This window comes from Esox lucius, chromosome 2, assembly GCF_011004845.1.
Source record: "Esox lucius isolate fEsoLuc1 chromosome 2, fEsoLuc1.pri, whole genome shotgun sequence".
Classification (NCBI taxonomy): domain Eukaryota; kingdom Metazoa; phylum Chordata; class Actinopteri; order Esociformes; family Esocidae; genus Esox; species Esox lucius.
The window spans coordinates 38539598-38561614 of NC_047570.1; the positions used below are offsets into that span (position 1 = coordinate 38539598).

Sequence of the window (22017 nt, forward strand, 5' to 3'; positions counted from 1 at the left end):
CAAAAATAGAGCTTTTTGGTCTAAACTCCACTCGCCGTGTTTGGAGGAAGAAGAAGGATGAGTACAACCCCAAGAACACCATCCCAACCGTGAAGCATGGAGGTGGAAACATCATTCTTTGGGGATGATTTTCTGCAAAGAGGACAGGACGACTGCACCGTATTGAGGGGAGGATGGATGGGTCCATGTATCGCGAGATCTTGGCCAACAACCTCCTTCCATCAGTAAGAGCATTGAAGATGGGTCGTGGCTGGGTCTTCCAGCATGACAACGACCCGAAACACACAGCCAGGGCAACTAAGGAGTGGCTCTGTAAGAAGCATCTCAAGATCCTGGAGTGGCCTAGCCACTCTCCAGACCTGAACCCAATAGAAAATCTTTGGAGGGAGCTGAAAGTCCGTATTGTCCAGCAACAGCACCGAAACCTGAAGGATCTGGAGAAGGTCTGTATGGAGGATTGGGCCAAAATCCCTGCTGCTGTTTGTGCAAACCTGGTCAAGAACTACAGGAAACGTATGATCTCTGTAATTGCAAACAAATGTTTCTCTACCAAATATTAAGTTCTGCTTTTTTGATATATCAAATACTTATGTCATGCAATAAAATGCAAATTAATTTCTTAAAAATCATACAATTTAATTTCTGGATATTTGTTTGAGATTCCATCACTCACAGTTGAAGAGTACCTATGAATAAAAATCAGCAGTGTATCAAATACTTGTTGTCCCCACTGAATGTACCATTTGTAAAGAAAACATGAGTGAGCAGGCAAAACACATGTCTATTATTTCTTAAGGGATCCACATTCAGCTGTAGGTCATAACAGAATGGCACAAACATAAAACATGTCAACAAAGAAAACAATGAACTGACCCCTGTTCAAAAGTCTGCATACCCTTAGTTCTTAATACCATTTTAGCATCAATGAGAGCATGCAGTCTTTTGTAATAGTTGTCTATAAGGCTCCAAATTCTTGCAGGTGATGCCCATTCATCTTGGCAAAATGCCTCCAGGTCATGCAAAGTCTTTGGTCGTCTTGCATGTTTGAGATCTTCCCAGAGTGGCTCGATGATATTAATGTCAGGAGACTGTGATGGCCACTCCAGAACCTTCATCTTTTTTTGCTGGAACCACTGGAGGGTCAACTTGGCCTTGTGTTTAGGGTCATTGTCTTGCTGGAAAGTCCAAGAGCGTCCCATGAGCAGATTTCGAGCAGAAGAATGCAAATTGTCTGCCAGTATTTTCTGATAACATGCTGCATTTATCTTGCCATACATTTCCACAAGATTCCCTGTGCCTTTAGAGCTCACACTCCCCCAAAACATCAGTGAGCCACCGTCATGCTTCACAGTGGGGATGGTATTGTGTTCTCTATAGGCTTGTTGACCCCTCTCCAAACATAGTGCTTATGGTTGTGACCATAAAGCTCTTTTTTGTCTTGTCACTTCAAATTACAGTGTGCCAGAGGCGTGTCAAGCTGTTGTTGTGCATATTGTAACCAGGCTTTTTTGTGGCATTGGCGCAGTAAAGGCTTCTTTCTGGCAACTCGACCATGCAGCTAATGTTTTTTGAAGTATCGTTGTATTGCATCATCTTCCGCTTATCCGGGGCCGGGTCGCGGGGGCAGCAGTCTAAGCAGGGATGCCCAGACTTCCCTCTCCCCAGACACTTCCTCCAGCTCTTCCGGGGGGACACCGAGGCGTTCCCAGGCCAGCCGGGAGACATAGTCCCTCCAGCGTGTCCTAGGTCTTCCCCGGGGTCTCTTCCCGGTGGGACGGGACCGGAACACCTTCCCAGGAAGGCGTTGCGGAGGCATCCGAAACAGATGCCCAAGCCACCTCAGCTGACCCCTCTCGATGTGGAGGAGCAGCGGCTCTACTCTGAGCTCCTCCCGGGTGACCGAGCTTCTCACCCTATCTCTAAGGGATCGCCCAGCCACCCTGCGGAGAAAGCTCATTTCGGCCGCCTGTATCCGGGATCTTGTCCTTTCGGTCATGACCCAAAGCTCATGACCATAGGTGAGAGTAGGAACGTAGATTGACCGGTAAATCGAGAGCTTCGCCTTGCGGCTCAGCTCTTTCTTCACCACGACAGACCGATACATCGACCGCATTACTGCAGAAGCTGCACCGATCCGTCTGTCAATCTCCCGTTCCATCCTTCCCTCACTCGTGAACAGGACCCCTAGATACTTAAACTCCTCCACTTGAGGCAGGCACTCTCCACCAACCTGAAGTGGGCAAGCCACCCTTTTCCGACTGAGGACCATGGCCTCGGATTTGGAGGTACTGATTTTCATCCCCACCGCTTCACACTCGGCTGCAAACCGTCCAAGTGCATGCTGAAGGTCCTGGCTTGAAGGGGCCAACACGACAACATCATCCGCAAAGAGCATAGACGAAATCGTGTGGTCCCCAAACCTGACACCCTCCGGCCCCTGGCTGCGCCTAGAAATTCTGTCCATAAAAATTACGAACAGAACCGGTGACAAAGGGCAGCCCTGCCGGAGTCCAACATGCACAGGGAACAAGTCTGAATTACTGCCGGCAATGCGGACCAAGCTCCTGCTTCGGTCGTACAGGGACCTGACAGCCCTTAGCAAAGGACCCAGGACCCCATATTCCCGAAGCACTCTCCACAGGATGCCGCGAGGGACACAGTCGAATGCCTTCTCCAAATCCACAAAACACATGTGGACTGGTTGGGCAAACTCCCATGAACCCTCCATCACCCTGTAGAGGGTATAGAGTTGGTCCAGTGTTCCACGGCCTGGACGAAAACCACACTGTTCCTCCTGAATCCGAGGTTCTACTATCGGCCGTATTCTCCTCTCCAGAACCCTGGCATAGACTTTCCCGGGGAGGCTGAGAAGTGTGATCCCCCTATAGTTGGAACACACCCTCCGGTCCCCCTTCTTATAAAGAGGGACCACCACCCCGGTCTGCCATCCCAGAGGCACTGTCCCCGACTGCCACGCGATGTTGCACAGGCGTGTCAACCAAGACAGCCCCACAACATCCAGAGACTTGAGGTACTCAGGGCGGATCTCATCCACCCCCGGTGCCTTGCCACCGAGGAGTTTCTTAACCACCTCGGTGACTTCAGCCCGGGTGATGGACGAGTCCACCTCTGAGCCCTCATCCTCTGCTTCCTCAATGGAAGACGTGACGGCGGGATTGAGGAGATCCTCGAAGTACTCCTTCCACCGCCCGACGACATCCCCAGTTGAGGTCAACAGCTGCCCACCTCTACTGTAAACAGCGTTGGTAGGGCACTGTTTCCCTCTCCTGAGGCGCCGGATGGTTTGCCAGAATCTCTTCGAGGCCAGCCGATAGTCCTTCTCCATGGCCTCACCGAACTCCTCCCAGGCCCGAGTTTTTGCCTCCACAACCACCCGGGCTGCAGTCCGCTTGGCCTGTCGGTACCCGTCAGCTGCCTCTGGAGTCCCACAAGCCAACCATGCCTGATAGGACTCCTTCTTCAGCTTGACAGCATCCCTTACTTCCGGTGTCCACCACCGGGTTCGGGGATTGCCGCCTCGACAGGCACCGGAGACCTTACGGCCACAGCTCCGAGCGGCCGCTTCGACAATGGCGGTGGAGAACATGGTCCACTCGGACTCAATATCTCCAGCCTCCCTCGGGATCCAGTCAAAGCTCTGCCGGAGGTGGGAGTTAAAGATCTCTCTGACAGGAGACTCGGCCAGACGTTCCCAGCAGACCCTTACAGTACGCTTGGGCCTGCCGAGTCTGTCCAGCTTCCTCCCCCGCCATCGGATCCAACTCACAACCAGGTGGTGATCAGTTGACAGCTCCGCCCCTCTCTTCACCCGAGTGTCCAAGACATGTGGCCGCAAGTCAGATGAAACGACAACAAAGTCGATCATCGACCTGCGGCCTAGGGTGTCCTGGTGCCACGTGCACTGATGGACACCCTTATGCTTGAACATGGTGTTCGTTATGGACAAACTGTGACTAGCACAGAAGTCCAATAACTGAACACCGCTCGGGTTCAGATCAGGGGGGCCGTTCCTCCCAATCACGCCCCTCCAGGTGTCACTGTCGTTGCCCACGTGGGCGTTGAAGTCCCCCAGTAGAACGATAGAGTCCCCAGTCGGAGCACTTTCCAGCACCCCTCCCAGAGACTCCAAGAAGGTCGGGTACTCTGCACTGCCGTTCGGCCCGTAGGCACAAACAACAGTTCACCCTGTATTTCTCCTGAGGTTACCTGTGGGTTTTTCTTTGTATCTCGAACAATTCTTCTGGCAGAAATCTTTCTTGGTCTACCTGACCTTGGCTTGGTATCAAGAGATACCCGAATTTTCCACTTCTTATTTAATGATTGAACAGTACTGACTGGCATTTGCAAAGCTTTTGATATCTTTTTATATCCTTTTCCATTACCTTATTACGCAGGTCTTTTGACAGTTATTTTCTGCTCCCCATGGCTCAGTATCTAGCCTGCTCAGTGCATCCACGTGAGGCGAACAAACTCATTGACTATTTATACCAGTGATGCCGACAGGGGGGGATAACCGTGAATGTTGTCCAGGGCCCAGGCCTGGGGGGGGGCCCATTTGGTTGGCTTACATATAATTATTAATTTGTCAGTCAATGTTGTATTCAGTACTGTCGAGAAGGTTAACAGTTTTCAAACAGAAGAATTGCATTGATGAAGGGATTCATGTTTTTTACTCTTTGCTGTTTTTTATTATACAGCATTATGATTAAACCCTTTTCTGTAAAAATTATTTGTTCTACCAACAGCCAATCAATGATACCCTAACACCTACAGCCAATCAGAGTGATACCCTAACACAGACAGCCTAAACACCAGGGCCAACATAACTTTGTTAAAGCTGCACTAGATAGGATTTATTCAGTGAAAGAGGTTGTTTTTATTTAAGGGGCACTCCTAGTGAGACAGATTGAAGCTGGTTTGAAGGTTAGTTGTTCTTTTTATAAGAGATGAATCAAAGGGATTGATCAGATCTACTCACATATACAGACATTAAACAATCCATATTTATCTGAGGTCAGACATCACTCAGGTGGCCATTTGACCCTTAGCCTGCCCTTTGCTGCTGGCCTGGAGACCCGTTTGACAGATTCTGGACTTCCCACCGACCAGACAGCCTGAAGTCCACTTCATAGAGAATATGGATGAGAACAGCCCTACTGGGGGTCTGCAGGTCCCAAACTGGTCGTAGATCACGTTTTCGTCCAGGTGACAACCTGCAGACGAAACAGAGTCATTAGGTTGGGCCCATAACATCAGGAGGTTGTACATATCATGTTCACTTCAGGGTGTTTTTGATTCCACCAATAACATCAGGAGGTTGTACATATCATGTTCACTTCAGGGTGTTTTTGATTGCACCAATAACATCAGGAGGTTGTACATATCATGTTCACTTCAGGGTGTTTTTGATTGTACCAATAACATCAGGAGGTTGTATATATCATGGTCACTTCAAAGTCTTTAGATTCTACCCATAACATCAGGAGGTTGCGTCATGGTCACTTCAATGACATTAGAACATCATTTTGTTCTATCGCTCTTTACCAGCTAGATGTTGAATAGATCAAGTACATGGAAATGCTGAGGCCCGCTGAAGAGAGGTTTTAAACCACTGGCCCAGACTAAAGTGTAGTAGTGAGTTATAAGGCTCATTAGTGTGGCCTGATTAAGGGGCTATGATCTTTTCCAGCCACTCTCTCCATGTCTCTGTGTTTGCCTCTCATTGTCTTCTGAGGCATAAAACTAGCCTCTCACTGTCATCTGAGGCATAAAACTAGCCTCTCACTGTCTTCTGAGACATAAAACTAGCCTCTCACTGTCTTCTAAGACATAAAACTAGCCTCTCACTGTCTTCTAAGGCATAAAACTAGCCTCTCACTGTCTTCTGAGACATAAAACTAGCCTCTCACTGTCTTCTAAGGCATAAAACTAGCCTCCCATTGTCTTCTGAGACATAAAACTAGCCTCTCACTGTCTTCTGAGACATAAAACTAGCCTCTCACTGTCTTCTAAGGCATAAAACTAGCCTCCCATTGTCTTCTGAGACATAAAACTAGCCTCTCACTGTCTTCTGAGACATAAAACTAGCAGGGACGTCCAGATCTGGACTGGATGTGACTTCCTCTCAACCCCGCCTTCTCTTTGTTACATTATGAAATAACTTCCGCTGCTCTACTCTCTTGTCATTGCCCTGACAGGCAGAGAAGCTTTTCAACTAATCAGGAAGTGTACTCTAACTCAGATAGAGATGAGAAGAGCTCAGAGGAGAGGATAGGGCTTAGAATTCAATTGCATGAACATATTATCTACTTAAAAGAGTAATGAAAATGTATTTGGTGAAAACTGTCTGTTATATTAATAGATAAAATAGCATTTCTCCCCAGTCATTGATAGGGCCAATGACAGGGATATGATAGGGCCAGTGACAGGGAAATGATAGGGCCAGTGGCAGGGCCAATGACAGGGAAATGATAGGGCCAGTGACAGGGCCAGTGACAGGGAAATGATAGGGCCAGTGACAGGGCCAGTGACAGGGCAGTGATAGGGCCAGTGGCAGGGCCAATGACAGGGAAATGATAGGGCCAGTGACAGGGCCAGTGACAGGGCAGTGATAGGGCCAGTGGCAGGGCCAATGACAGGGAAATGATAGGGCCAGTGACAGGGCAGTGACAGGGAAATGATAGGACCAGTGACAGGGCCAGTGACAGGGCAGTGATAGGGCCAGTGAGAGGGTCAGTGATAGGGCCAGTGAGAGGGTCAGTGATAGGGCCAGTGATACACCAGTGACAGGGATGTAAGATTTTAGCAGTTACATATAGTGGAAAAATAATAGATTACCCAGTTGAGTCAAGGAAGAGATATATTAAGTAATGTGTTGGAATTGCAGCATACAAACACCTAAAGGATTATTAGGAACACCTGTTCAATTCCTCATTAATGCAATTATCCAATCAACCAATCACATGGCAGTTGCTTCAATGCATTTAGGGGTGTGGTCCTGGTCTTGACAATCTCCTGAACTCCAAACTGAATGTCAGAATGGGAAAGAAAGGTGATTTAAGCAATTTTGAGCTCAGTTACTGGGATTTTCACGCACAACCATTTCTAGGGTTTACAAAGAATGGTATGAAAAACATCCAGAATGCGGCAGTCCTGTGGGCGAAAATGCCTTGTTGATCCTAGAGGTCAGAGAAAAATGGGCTGACTGATTCAAGCTGATAGACGAGCAACTTTGACTGAAATAACCACTTGTTACAACCGAGGTATGCAGCAAAGCATTTGTGAAGCCACAACACGCACAACCTTGAGGCGGATGAGCTACAACAGCAGAAGACCCCACCGGGTACCACTCATCTCCACTACAAATAGGAAAAAGAGGCTACAATTTGCACGAGCACACCAAAATTGGACAGTTGAAGACTGGAAGAATGTTGCCTGGTCTGATGAGTCCCGATTTCTGTTGAGACATTCAGATGGTAGAGTCAGAATTTGGCGTAAACAGAATGAGAACATGGATCCATCATGCCTTGTTACCACTGTGCAGGCTGCTGGTGGTGGTGTAATGGTGTGGGGGATGTTTTCTTGGCACACATTAGGCCCCTTAGCGCCAATTGGGCATCGTTTAAATGCCACGGCCTACCTGAGCATTGTTTCTGACCATGTCCATCCCTTTATGACCACCATGTACCCATCCTCTGATGGCTACTTCCAGCAGGATAATGCACCATGTCACAAAGCTCGAATCATTTCAAATTGGTTTCTTGAACATGACAATGAGTTCAATGTACTGAAATGGCCCCCACAGTCACCAGATCTCAACCCAATAAAGCATCTTTGGGATGTGGTGGAACGGGAGCTTCGTCCCCTGGATGTGCATCCCACAAATCTCCATCAACTGCAAGATGATATCCTATCAATATGGGCCAACATTTCTAAAGAATGCTTTCAGCACCTTGTTGAATCAATGCCACATATAATTAAGGCAGTTCTGAAGGCGAAAGGGGGTCAAACACAGTATTAGTATGGTGTTCCTAATAATCCTTTAGGTGAGTGTAGTTGTCTTCATGAATGTTCCATACATCATTAGACCATCATCTCATCTTTAGATGGTTGTTCTCACTGATATATACAAGATGGGCATCCCTATCTTGAAAAAGGCATTCATTCTGGAACCCAGAGAGGCCTCTTCCATGCCACCTTGAACCTTCAGTTTGCCTGCACTGCACATTATGAATTGCAATTGTACTTGGTTTTCCTTTTTTCTGATGTTACATGTATTTGTCCACCTTGGGGACCTGATTGCTGCTATCCCTGCATTTCAGTTGTACAGAGTAACTTACACATCCAACCTGCTCGATTAGACTCAATAGACTCAATACCTGTACATTTCCTGCCCTCTTCTATTTGTACTTCTGGCTAGATGCTAACTGCATTTCATTGTACTTTACTCATACTGTTCAATGACAATAAAGTTCAATCTAATCTAATACCGAATGGTCGATAACACATTCCTGAAGTTGACAGAGCGGGACTTCCTGAGAGAGAATCTAAACACAGATCCTGAAAACAAACAAATCCACGTTCCCTTACCGTAACCTTACCCCCAGGAAACTCACATTTATGCCTAAACCAAGCCTTATTGTCTTGCCCAAATGGTACTTTTCACCCTAAATCTAAACACTAACCCGGAAACAGCCTTTATCCTTGTGGGGACCAAAAATCCTAATATGGGCATTTTTTTCATGTTTTACTATTCTTATGAGGACTGGTCCTTTAATTGATCTGTAAAACCAAAACACACACACATTTATACAAACACACACACATCTCGCTGTGGAAACCCCTCAACCATCCAGCCCCCCAACAACCCCACAGAGTAACGTTGCCATGACAACCAGCTCTGGTGAATATTCTCTATATTCCTCCAGTGAGAGAACACCTGTCCTCTAGCTCCGGAAAGCAACGTCTTCAATATTTGGTAAAACAAGGGGAATCCCCTCATCTGTCAAGGATGACACCGACATAGTGGTTAAAACATTAGTTATATTTGTAGTTAAATACGTGGTTGTACCATAGTGGTGGTTCAAGTCCTAAATTATGGTTGGTCGATATCCATGGTTTTTGAGGGTTGCGTTCACTCATACCTTATAGCTGCATTATAACACTGTGGTTATGACAGTAAAATGATAGGTGATGTCATAACACTGATATACGGTGTCATATACCAAGGATATCAACTAATCAGTATTCAGGAGTGTAACTGCTTTATAAGCTATGATAATGGTTATTTTAGTGGTGTGACTGGTTGTATTACTGATTATACTTGGTTATATTGCTGGTTATAATATAGTTGTTATATTGCTGGTTATAATATAGGGGTTATATTGCTGGTTATAATATAGTGGTTATATTACTTGTTATTATATAGTGGTTAAATTACATGTTATAATATAGTGGTTATATTACAGGTTATAATATAGTGGTTATATTGCTACTTTTAATATAGTGGTTATATTGCTGGTTATAATATAGTGGTTATATTGTTACTTTTAATATAGTGGTTATATTGCTGGTAATTATATAGTGGTTATATTACAGGTTATTATATAGTGGTTATATTGCTGGTTATATTATTGTGGTTATATTACTGATTGTAATATAATGGTTATATTACTGATTATAATAAAGTGGTTTTATTGCTGGTTGTAATATAGTGGTTATATTGCTTGTTATTATATAGTGGTTATATTACTGATTACAATATAGTGGTTATATTACAGGTTATAATATAGTGGTTATATTGCTGGGTATAATATAGTAGTTATATTGCTGGTCATAATATAGTGGTAATATTGCTGATTATAATATAGTGGTCATATTACTGATTATAATATAGTGGTTGTATTACTGATTATAATATAGTGGTTATATTACTGATTATTATAATATTGGGGTTTATATTGCTGGTTATAATATAGTGGTTATATTACTGATTGTAATATAGTGGTTATATTACTGATTATAAAATAGTGGTTGTATTAGTGGTTTTTATGGTTATAATAATAGTTACTGCCGGGTACGCTGCCTGTCTAATCAGTCATCGGTTTTATTTATAATGACTCTGTTGTTACGGTATTTATATAGCTGTTTATTTTGCTCTGTGTAAAACAGTAGGATGAAATCGGTCACACGAGGGTTGTTGAAGAAAACTCCTTTCCGACTTCAACCCTTCTCATGCGTTGTCTTGGTGGGGGAGAGGTTCTCACTTCTAAATCGCTTAATGCAGCAGTATTCAAGGCGTGCACTGTTTGAAGCGTGCGTGGGAATTTCCTAGCTACGTAGCTGCGCCCCTCCCGGTTCAGGGATGCTGCGAGTTGTAGTGAAAAGGAAAGCGCGCCCAGCACGGAGCAGAGAACAGCAGCGTCGCGTCAGTAGCCAGGCAGAATACACCCAGCAGAGGACAGGGGAGCTCTCGGCATTCTGCTAGAGACTGTCATCGAGCTCAGTGTTGTGGTTCTTTACGGAAGGCTACAGATTAGCTCATTTTACTTTCCAGTCCCTTTAAGAATTATCCACACGTTTTATCCTACACGGTGTATCTTGGAAAACCGAATGGGAAAATGACGTTCGGAGATTGGGCAGATATCCTGCATGAGGGAATTTTCTGAGAGTAGCGTGATCAACCACGCGCCTTGCCTTCTAACCCAATGTGGAGGCGCTCTCGGTTCAATCATAGTAGAGGCTATCCAGGAGACTCCAGATGGGACAATAAGGAGTGTAGATCTCGGCGTGGCTCTGCACTCCGACTCAAACATCTAACTGCTTCTAGTGAATACTGACCGGACCACAGGACAGGAGAACGGAGTGAACAGACAAGCAAAAATGGTTCAGAACGTGATTCTCGTGTTTTTCCGCAGGCGCCTGAGCCAGAGACCCGCGGTGGAAGAGCTGGAAAGTCGGAACATCCTCAAACGTGAGTATTAAACCATTACGCATGGCTATGACAACCGTTTAAGATGGATAGTTTATTTACGGTCGTTCATTATTTAATAGGACACTAATATGTGATAAGTCCTTCAAGGTTGACTGTTGGAACGACTTGTAGGTTTCAGTGTAACATGGTTAACTTAATTATTTCAGTGTCACGTATTTCTTTGAGGAAGACAATGAGCTGTTGCATTTGCCCTGAAAGTTAGTAGGCCACCATATACTATATACTTTCCACAAAGTGCTAATATGTTCTAGTAATTGAATGCGAAATACTATTCTTAATATTAAAAACGATTTTGAGATGCAGTTCAAGATTCGTGTTTGTGCCAGTAGGCAACGTGGAGATTGAGAACATTATAACAGTAAATATAAAAATATTATATTTTCACAAAAACATTGCCTTTTGTTCCATTAACACTGCAAAGACCTGTGAAACAACCACTGTTCAGCAGCAGAAGCATTTGTTCCCAAGACAATATCCACACATTCAATGTTTTATTTATTATTCCCAACACAGCATATCCACACATTCAATGTTTTATTTATTATTCCTAACACAGCATATCCACACATTCAATGTTTTATTTATTATTCCCAACACAGCATATCCACACATTCAATGTTTTATTTATTATTCCTAACACAGCATATCCACAAATTCAATGTTTTATTTATTATTCCCAACACAGCATATCCACACATTCAATGTTTTATTTATTATTCCCAACACAGCATATCCACACATTCAATGTTTTATTTATTATTCCCAACACAGCATATCCACACATTCAATGTTTTATTTATTATTCCCAACACAGCATATCCACACATTCAATGTTTTATTTATTATTCCCAACACAGCATATCCACACATTTTATTTATTTATTATTTCCAAGACACCATATCCACACACTTCATACATTTTGTTATTGTTCCCAAGACAATATATCAGCATTTAATTTTTTTCCTATTGTGTTAAGACACTATATATGTATATGCATATTTTATTAAATTATTGTTTCCAAGACACTATAGCCACTTCTTTTTTCATTGATTGGCCCCAAGAGACATCATCTGCACATGTCTTGTATTAAGTATTTTTTCAGAGACTCTATATCTGCAAATTTCTTTTATTATTTATTTATTGTTCCCAAGACATTGTTTATACATTTTATTATGTATTTGTCCCAAGACACTATGTTCACACATTTTATTTATTATTTATTTATTGTTCCCAAGATGTTATGTTTTTACATTTTATTATTTATTTGTCCCAAGACACTATGTTTACACATTTTATTTATTATTCATTTATTGTTCCCACACAAGAAACTCTCCACATGTTGCCTGGATGGGGCAGAGTGCTTGGAGACAGTCAGGTTTCTGCTGTTCCAACGTTCAGAAAACTACTTGTTTACATAAACTGAGTAGAACTGATCAAATTATGACTTCATTGTCTGTGTGCAAGACTCTTGACACCTGTGGCCTGTCTGTCTCCCTCTTACTCTGTGTGTGTGTGTCTCATTTAGTCAATTGTGACCTGTCTCAAACCCTACAAGTAACAGCTGTTCTGTCCATACAGAACAGCTGAGATATAGTCACCAATCTACCTAGGCTAGATAAGACAATGCTTACTATGCAAAGACCTGACAACAAATACACATCTGTACTGTTATGAAATCTACTTTCTAAGGGTTCTGTTTGGTGGAATTGCCATCACAGTACCTCTTCCAGTTTTGACTGTGACAGACAGACAGATCTGTACTATTGAACATCTTCCAGACGGACAGACTGCTAGACAGACAGGGGGTTTGTGCACGTTCTCCAGGCTGACAGGCTATACCAATAGATCAGAGAGGGATTCAGGAAGTGCTGATCACCATGACAACAACATCACCGTGGCAACTAGATGGAATTGACAGCTCTGTGTTTGTGGAGTCTTGTATGTTTCAGAAGCATGGTCTCTATTTTCCCAACAGAGAGGAACGACCAATCGGAGCAGGAGGAGAGAAGAGAGATCAAACAGAGACTAAACAGGAAGTTGAACCAGCGTCCCACTGTGGACGAACTGAGGGACAGGAAGATACTGATCCGTTTCAGTGATTATGTTGAGGTGGCGAAGGCTCAGGACTACGACCGGAGGGCTGACAAACCCTGGACACGACTGTCCGCCTCAGACAAGGTACACGCACACACACACACACAAACACACACAACCACACATACACCTAGACACAACCACACACACACACCCACACATACACGTACACACAAACACACACACAACCACACACAAATATACACACAACCACACACACACACACCCACACATACACACAACCACACACACACCCACACATACACTTACACACAACCACACATACACACACACACACACACCCACCCACACACCCACACACAAAACAACACACACACAAAAGCAGCTGAGCTGTCATTCCCCGTCCATCGGCTGTAGCTGACTGTTGTGTTTGGGTTCCACAGGCGGCGATACGGAAGGAGTTGAACGAGTTCAAGAGCAATGAGATGGAGGTTCACAATTCCAGCAAGCACCTGACAAGGTTTGTGTGTATGTGTGGTTGTGAGAGAGTGTGTGTGTGGTGTGTGTGAGAGAGGCAGCATAATTAAGTCAGATTTAACCTAGCCAGTGTCCATCCGGGTCCGTCCCGGGTTCATCCCGGGTTCATCCCGGGTTCATCCCGGGTTCATCCCTCTCTGTGGGTGAACCACTATGTTATAGACCTCTGACTACTGGAATGGATGAGATGTGAAAACCCATCCTGCTTCAGAGGATACTAATCTAACTGGTCCATTCAGCACAGCTCCTGTCTGTGAGCCAGAAGTCAGTCCTTATGAATAGAGGAGTCAGGCAGTGCATTCATTTACATTATTAATTCATTTACATTATTAATTCATTTACATTATTAATACTCTCTGATTGATGACGTTCTGGGAAGTGATCAGGTCATTTAACAGTTCTCTCTCCTCTGTCTCCTTCTCCTATTTGTTCTCTCTCCTCTGTCTCCTTCTCCTATTTGTTCTCTCTCCTCTGTCTCCCTCTCTGTCTCTCTCTGCCACTTTCTCTCCTCTTTTTCTCTCCCTGTCCTCTCTCCTGTCTCTAGGTTTCATCGACCGTAGTGTAGTGGTAGTTTCTTCTGTGAAGAAGCACCAGCTGATTGGTGGTCCAATAGTCTGTAAAGACCATGTGACAGACTCCTGTTCCCAAGCTCCGCCCTCGGCCACACCCATATCGACCATGCAGTGACACCATCCTGTCTTGATATGTGGGTCTCTCCCAGATGTTCAACCTACAGATATCCGTCTGTCTTTGTGCCAACTTCGAGGCTTCCTGTCTATCAACATGGAGGAGCTGTCTGTCTCTCTATCAACATGGAGGAGCTGTCTGTCTCTCTGTGTGTCAACATGGAGGAGCTGTCTGTCTCTCTGTGTGTCATCATGGAGGCTATGTCTCTAGACCTGGAGGCCTAGTAAAGATCACAGGAAAAACACTGGACTGAAAAACTCTTAAATAAACTCTTAAAGGAACTATCAAAACCTCTCATTATCTCAGCTTCTCTGGTGACTGTCTCCTGGGTGTGAGCCAATGACAATAAGGAGAATGAAAGAGGCAGTTACATTTGTTAGTTCACAACTTGTTTCTCTCAAATCACTCCATACAAGCAGTCTTACAGAATCAGAATAAGAAAACCTTATTGCCATGCAACACATTTTTCTAACAAATGATAGATGGTGTTGATAGTTGGTGTTGTTTACACAATACTAAGGAGCATCCTTAGAAGATGGTTAAAATGTTATGTTGACAGTTTCAACTCTGGACTGCTGGAATAGAATAACCTGATCCAGAAAATGTCACCTGTGAGTGCTGCTTGTTTTATTTTATTGTGTCGTTGAACCAGCTGGAAAAGGAATGATGAGTTGAGTCCTCAGTGGAACCAGGTGGAACCGTTCTGACCTCTGATCACACTGTTCTGTTTCACCCCACCTATCAGTCTGATGTCGCCTCAATGAAACGGTCTGATGTCTCCTCAATGAAGCAATCTGATGTCTCCTCAATGAAGCAATCTGATGTCTCCTCAATGAAGCAATCTGATGTCTCCTCAATGAAGCAATCTGATTTGTCTCTTTGTTGAAACAGTCAGAAATGTCTCTTTGTATCCAATATTTGACAATGTGGGTATTAGTTCTACCCAGCGAGCCTGATATGTACAGTGAAACAGAATGGTAGACAGTGATCAGGCTACCTCTAACTTCTCAAAGGAACATCTCATCTGAACAGTTTTTCTTTAAAACCTTGTTTCTACAGAGAAGACGCCAGATTGGGTTCTAAATAGCAACCTATTCCCTTCACTGTGTACTAGTTTTGACCAAGGGCAATTGGGAGTAGTGTGCCATTTGGCAAACACATCCTGAAGGGGACAACTCCATGTCAGAGGACACAGAAGACTCTGGGTTGTGTTTTACCATCCTGAGACATTTTTTATTCCAGACTGTGGAAGCTGAGCGGACAGCGGCCTTGTTGAGAGGAGGTGCAATGGAACCAACAAACCCTCTCCTTTCCACCAACATCAGTAAAACTTTCCTAAAATGCTCAGGTTTTCTCCGATCCCAGTTGGAGGATTTCTGGCTTTCCTGATTCATTTATTTCTTCCTGATTCCAGGAATCTTCCAAATGGGATATTTTTTAGAAAATGTGGGTGTTGAGAAAGTTAGCTGAGTTTTAAAACCCAGTACGCAGGCGTCTTTCTCTTGGAGCCAGAGGGATGTTTTCATATCAACTGTGTTTATTATTATTATTTGTAAGAGGAACCCATGTCTGTCTGGACACAATGTGAGACAACTGTCCCTTTGTAAGCACTATTTATTGTCTGCAAAATACACATTTTGACTTTTGAAGTTGTTGTTGGGTGGTCCCTGTAGTGGTGGTGGATGGGATGGTATCAAACATATCAAACAACAGTGTTTCATGTACAACAGATATCTTGATGGTTACAGCAGCTGACCTTCAACTCAGAGGTTGTTAGATCAAACCCCTGACTCGACAAGTTGAATAATCTGTCAGCACCAGGAATTTGAAAGCTGGCTGCAATTTGTTTGATCGTGGTTGGGAGGCATGTCATTTCTTTGGCACAAGAAATTTCCAGTATTAGCTAGATGAGATCTTCCCAGTCCTTCCCAACTCCCCTAATTTCCAGGAATATGACCTACCACAGTGAAATCATTTTACTTCCCGAGAACGGGGGTTCAGTGTGTCAACAACAGGATCTGGGTTTTATTCAGATCTTGTCTCACTTCTGGAACCGTAAAATATGCAGTTAAATTAAGTGCCTTGTTCCAGCAAATAAATATACATGTGTTTACTAGGTCAAGAGAGAATGATTCAGAACCTGGATCAGCTGGGTACCAAATAACAGATGGTCCTCTGTCCGACAGAACAAACCCAGACCCATCGCTGCTTACACTGATGACATGGACAGCTATTTATGGAGTGGTAGGTGACTGAAATGAAAGGAGGATATGATGTAGGGCTGGGGGGCCGGATGGAGGGGGATTCTCTGTTACGTGGGAGGGATGGAATCCCTCATGTTGGCTTTCCTCTCTTCCAACCGTGTGTGTGACCAGGGTGGTGTGAGTGTGATCAGGGTGGTGTGAGTGTGATCAGAGTGGTGTGAGATCAGAGTGGTGTGAGTGTGATCAGGGTGGTGTTTGTGAACAGGGTAGTGTGACCTGGGTGGTGTGAGTGTGATCAGAGTGGTGTGTGTGATCAGGGTGGTGTGAGTGTGATACCGCTTAGCTATCACCCTTCAGGACACAGAGGGATACCCCAAAGTCAGGATTATATCCCTCAAAAAACACACACACACAGCAAGACAATGATGTCAAGTCTGATTACATTAAAGACTGCAGGACTAGGATGTCAAGTTGAGTAGGATGTTGACTTTGAGAAGGGCTGTCTACTGACTTGAGAATATCTGTCTATTGACCTGGCAGGAGATGGAATGTGTTGTGTTACCCCCTCTAGTGTTCACTAAGAGTTTTACTCCCTCTAGTGTTCACTAAGAGTCTTACCCCCTCTAGTGTTCACTAAGAGTCTTACACCCTCTAGTGTTCACTAAGACTCTTACTCCCTCTAGTGTTCACTAGAGTCTTACTCCCTCTAGTGTTCACTAGAGTCTTACTCCCTCTAGTGTTCACTAGAGTTTTACTCCCTCTAATGTTCACTAGAGTCGTTCTTCCCCTAGTGTTCACTAAGAGTCTTACTCCATTTAGTGTTCACTAGAGTCTTACTCCCTCTAGTGTTCACTAAGAGTCTTACTCCCTTTAGTGTTCACTAAGAGTCTTACACCCTCTAGTGTTCACTAAGAGTCTCACCCCCTCTAATGTTCACTAGAGTCGTTCTTCCCCTAGTGTTCACTAAGAGTCTTACTCCATTTAGTGTTCACTAGAGTCTTACTCCCTCTAGTGTTCACTAGAGTCTTACTCCCTCTAGTGTTCACTAGAGTCTTACTCCCTCTAGTGTTCACTAGAGTTTTACTCCCTCTAATGTTCACTAGAATCGTTCTTCCCCTAGTGTTCACTAAGAGTCTTACTCCATTTAGTGTTCACTAGAGTCTTACTCCCTCTAGTGTTCACCAGAGTTTTACTCCCTCTAATGTTCACTGAGTCATTGAAAATCAACTTGTATTGCTGTACAGTCATCATAACATCATTATTAGACTGCTGCCATAGTGCTCAAGGTGGATTATTCAGAACTTCTGAATAATCAGATTTCTGTTTTCTTTTGAATACCTGTATTGAAGAGGTTCACCTATTATCTCTCTGATGACTACATAGTACAGGAATAATGAACACTCACATCTACTCTGATAGATAAAGCACTCAGTAAAAAGCCTAATGAAGGATTTATTCACCTTGGAATTCAATGTCTCAAACCTCAGGGACGAACTCATTCTCCAGCCAAAACGTCCACCAATACAATAAATCCCACTCTTTACCCCCCCTAAACAGGGCAGATTCTGCCCCTATAAATAAGACTGGCTCTGATTGGTGTGCTGTCAGTAAGACTGGCTCTGATTTGTGTGCTGTCTGTAAGAATGTCTCTGATTGGTGTGGTGTGAGTCAGATTGACAGAAATTGTGATTTCTGCAATACTGAATGAAACAACCCCATCTGGTTACAAACATCTGGAAAAGGCTCACTGCCATGGTGTTTCTTTTCATTCTGAAACTTGCTTGTCTTCTGCCTTGACAAGTCTTGCTTGTTTCCTGCCTTGCTGATGTGTAAACAGTCTCTGTCCGAATGTGAGTCAGAAATCTAAACATATGATCAGTAAACAGTCTCTGTCCAAATGTGAGTCAAAAATCTAAACATGTGATCAGTGAAGAGTCTCAGTCCCACTGAGAGTCAAAGGGCCAAACATATGTCCTCAGATGAAAATTTTCCTAAGACCATGATTTAGCTTGCAGGTGCCCAACCCACCACAAGGTGTAGCTAGATTGTTTAACTACTTTCCACCGTAACACCAGACGTTCACCCTGGGCAACATTGAGCCCGGGCACACCAGGCCACACCTGGGCACACTCGGGCACACCTGGGCACACTCGGGCACACCTGGGCACACTCGGGCACACTCGGGCACACTCGGGCACACCTGGGCACAACTGGGCACACTCGGGCACACCCGGGCATGTAAATGTGTTGTATGTATGCTGCTCAGGAAGAGACCATCTGCCAGATTATGTAACTTTTAAAACACAGAAGGCTGGTTCGTACAGTAGTTAAGATAAAAACTGTCAGGCAAGAGGAAGGTAAGGGGAGAACTGTCTGGCATAAAATAACTATTTTTTTTCTGCCTCCTTAGGTCAAGAGTCTTGAGTCATCTCTTAAGCATGTCTGTGATGCCATAGAAGCTGAATAAATTATTAGTATTGCTGTTATTATTAGTAGTAATATTATGTATAGTGGAAGATATTTTCTTGATTTCTATGTGAGGTGATATTCTTAGACATTAGGTCCTGTGACCTCTAGCTGTTATCATAGAATGCCTGCCTGGGATTCCATCCAACCCCTGGCTGCCAGATATTGACAGGTGCCCAAAATGAATCCCCATCCCCTATTTAGTACACTACTACAGCCCGGAAGTGTGCTAGTTTTGAATGGGATCTGTAGGGTTCTGGTTGAAAATGTACTGTAGGGAATGAGATTCCATTTGGGACTTATGCTTAGAGAAAGGTCAAGAATGCTTCTATTTCTGGGTCCTTTACGCTGGAACATGGGGCCAATCAGCTATTTATCGCTCTTTCAAAAAGATGAGCCAATGACCAATTTCTGTTACACTAGGGCGAGCCAATCACCATTCTCTATTACACAAGGACGAGCCAATCAGCTATCTCTATAATGAAGTTACCCTTTGCATTCAGCTCTATGCCAGAGAAGTTTCCATTAAGTCTTCTAGGATGTCCAAAACAAAATACCTTCCAGAGAAACCGGGTCAAGAGGTGAATCATGTTTATAGACAGGGTTGCAAAACTGTGGTCAGTTTTTAAAATCATGTTTTTTGGTAAACCAGCATTTGAAGAACGTTTTTAGAGGTTATGGTTAAGAGCAGCAAATATGTGAGGCATTATGGGTCGACTAGTCAACACTTAAAAACGAGTAGTTACATTATTTATGATGCAAGAGGATTTGTAGATCAACCTGCAATGCTGCTTGCAGTGCCAAATGTTGCAACCCTACTCATATTGCACATAACATAAAGACTGGGAATAACAAATGGATGTAAAGAATATTGACTTTTTATTGTACAAAACACCAAATTTTCGCATAAACCAGTTGCATTGTTTTGTTTAGTCTGACAAAGCAGTGCAGTAACACATGATATGTAGTGTTGGCTGTTTCAGACAGTCATGGAATTTAGGTCATCAGTCTGAACATTCTTTAGTGTTTACTGGGTTTCATCTATTACTCTGAAACACACTGAGAAAGACTGACGGGGGGGGGGGGGGAGAAAGAGGGAGAGAGAGAGAGAGAGAGGGAGAAAGAGAGAGAGAGGGCGGTATAGATAAAGATCACAGGTCAATCTGATTTAGAGATTACAGGTCATATCTGATGTAAAGGTCACAGGTCATATCTGATGTATCTAAAGTGCATTATGTATTCTCAAAGGAAACATTAAGTCTTTATATTGTAAGTTTAAACATTTTACTGTGTGAAATTCATTATAAAACTCTATGCATCTACAATCTACTACAGCTCCCACTGCACACAGACAAAAGAAAAGTAAGAAACAAAAGCGGTTGAAAAAACTACTAATTTTAGACAGCTTCAGAGTGATCTCAGCCCACAAATTGTAATATCATCCACTGTTCTCCAGATTGGTATCTCCTGTCCAAAGGAAATATTTTTGTTTATAAAGATATCCCAAAAAACAAATCAAAAGGCCTTCTGCAAATGCTTTGCTACTTGACTTCCTTCTATTGTTACAGATTCGGTGTAGCTGTGCAATTAGCCTCTCAGTCACCTCAATCTCTTTGTCAATGCAAAATCGATCTGTGACTGCTCGCCCCCTGGTGGCCGGTCAGGTGAAGTGCACCATGCTGTCCTCACACTCCAGAGGAACGGTGAGTTTGTAGCTGTGACAAGACAGCTTGTAGTTGCATCCATCATTGTTGTCCCAGTACTCTGCCCCCGCCACTCTGTAACGCACAGCGAACTCCAGCAGTGCTCCTGCCTGCAGGATGAAGGGTGGAACCGGCAGGCGGAATCGGAAGACATCTGCCTCGGGTCCCTTTGTCGGGTCACTGCGGAGGGTGGTCACCCAGCAGCCTCGGGTCTCAGCGCTGCTCCTCCAGTTGGTGAAGGAGTAGAGGACCATCACCTCCTTGTCATAGGCCAGGTTGAGGACCTGCACTGTACCCATGATGCCCATCTCGGAACACAGGACCTGGTCTAAAGACACGACCTGCCTCTCCAGTCGCTGAGCGAAGCCTGGCTGCGAACCCCTGTTCTCGGGGAAGCATGGTTTGAAGTAGGGCAGGGACAGCTCCAGGGACCGCCTGGAGTTAATCTCAGAGCTCATCAGGAGTCGGGAAAAGACGTGGGCAGGGATTTGAGGCTCCTCCCCCATTCTGAACACCTTGATGTCCTCTAGCTGCAGGCCTCGGGCATCTATGAAGCGCACCTGACGGTTCTTATACGTCACCTGGGCTAAGGGGAGAGACTGTGCCCTGCGTCTCATTATGGGCCTGGTGGGAGGGTCGCTGGAGAGGCTGCAACCATAGGTGGGCTCCTTGGGGGATGGCTTGGCTGGGCTGGGTGGCCGAATCCGGACTGGGATGTTGTTCAGCCCTGGTTTGGACTCCAAACTACTCTTGATGGGCTTAAATCGGCTGCGGCCCTCAAGCTCATGGAGAGCCAAAGCTCTCTCTACGCCCTCCACACCTGGGGACAGCGGTTTGGGTCTCCCAGGAGACAGTGCTCTTCGGCCCCCTATCATGCATGGAGACACGGCTCTGGGTCTCCCTACAATGCACGGAGACATTGCTGCCAGCCTGTCGGTGCCTCGAGACGATGCACGCTCCATCTCTTTCCCGGTACCACCAGGAGACCGGGCATTAAGCCTTCCCATGTTGGACATACTGCTTATTATCCAGAGAGACAGCAGAACTCTAGCACCAACTGACAGACTGGACTCTGGAACCAGAGAGAGAGCAGAACTCTAGCACCAACTGACAGGCTGGACTCTGGAACCAGAGAGATAGCAGAACTCTAGCACCAACTTACAGGCTGGACTCTGGAACCAGAGAGAGAGCAGAACTCTAGCACCAACTGACAGGCTGGACTCTGGAACCAGAGAGATAGCAGAACTCTAGCACCAACTTACAGGCTGGACTCTGCCTGGAACCGGGGAGACACCAGAACTCTAGCACCAACTGACAGACTGGACTCTGGAACCAGAGAGAGAGCAGAAC

At 44.6% G+C, this 22017-nt stretch overlaps 2 protein-coding genes across 2 annotated transcripts in view; one reads left to right on the top strand and one right to left on the bottom strand.

Annotated features, from left to right (window-relative positions):
• phactr3b (phosphatase and actin regulator 3b) overlaps positions 1-15622 on the top strand; it is a 49645-nt gene extending 34023 nt beyond the window's left edge. The window contains exons 9-12 of the mRNA XM_029113771.2: positions 10938-10993; positions 12991-13193; positions 13514-13590; positions 14152-15622. Coding sequence (XP_028969604.1) covers positions 10938-10993; positions 12991-13193; positions 13514-13590; positions 14152-14167 — 352 coding nt within the window. The 3' untranslated portion in view covers positions 14168-15622. The remainder of the gene's footprint in view (positions 1-10937; positions 10994-12990; positions 13194-13513; positions 13591-14151) is intronic.
• A 4241-nt stretch (positions 15623-19863) lies between these two features.
• On the bottom strand, positions 19864-21790 carry LOC105006638 (protein phosphatase 1 regulatory subunit 3D). The gene has a single exon (XM_034287491.1). It carries the CDS (start codon positions 21681-21683, stop codon positions 20625-20627), a length of 1059 nt encoding a protein of 352 aa, XP_034143382.1. The 5' UTR covers positions 21684-21790; the 3' UTR covers positions 19864-20624.
• Between the last annotated feature and the right edge of the window lie 227 nt (positions 21791-22017).

Coding starts and splice junctions, on each gene's coding strand:
- LOC105006638 (XM_034287491.1), bottom strand. CDS start 21,683: ATGTCCAACATGGGAAGGCTTAATGCCCGGTCTCCTGGTGGTACCGGG.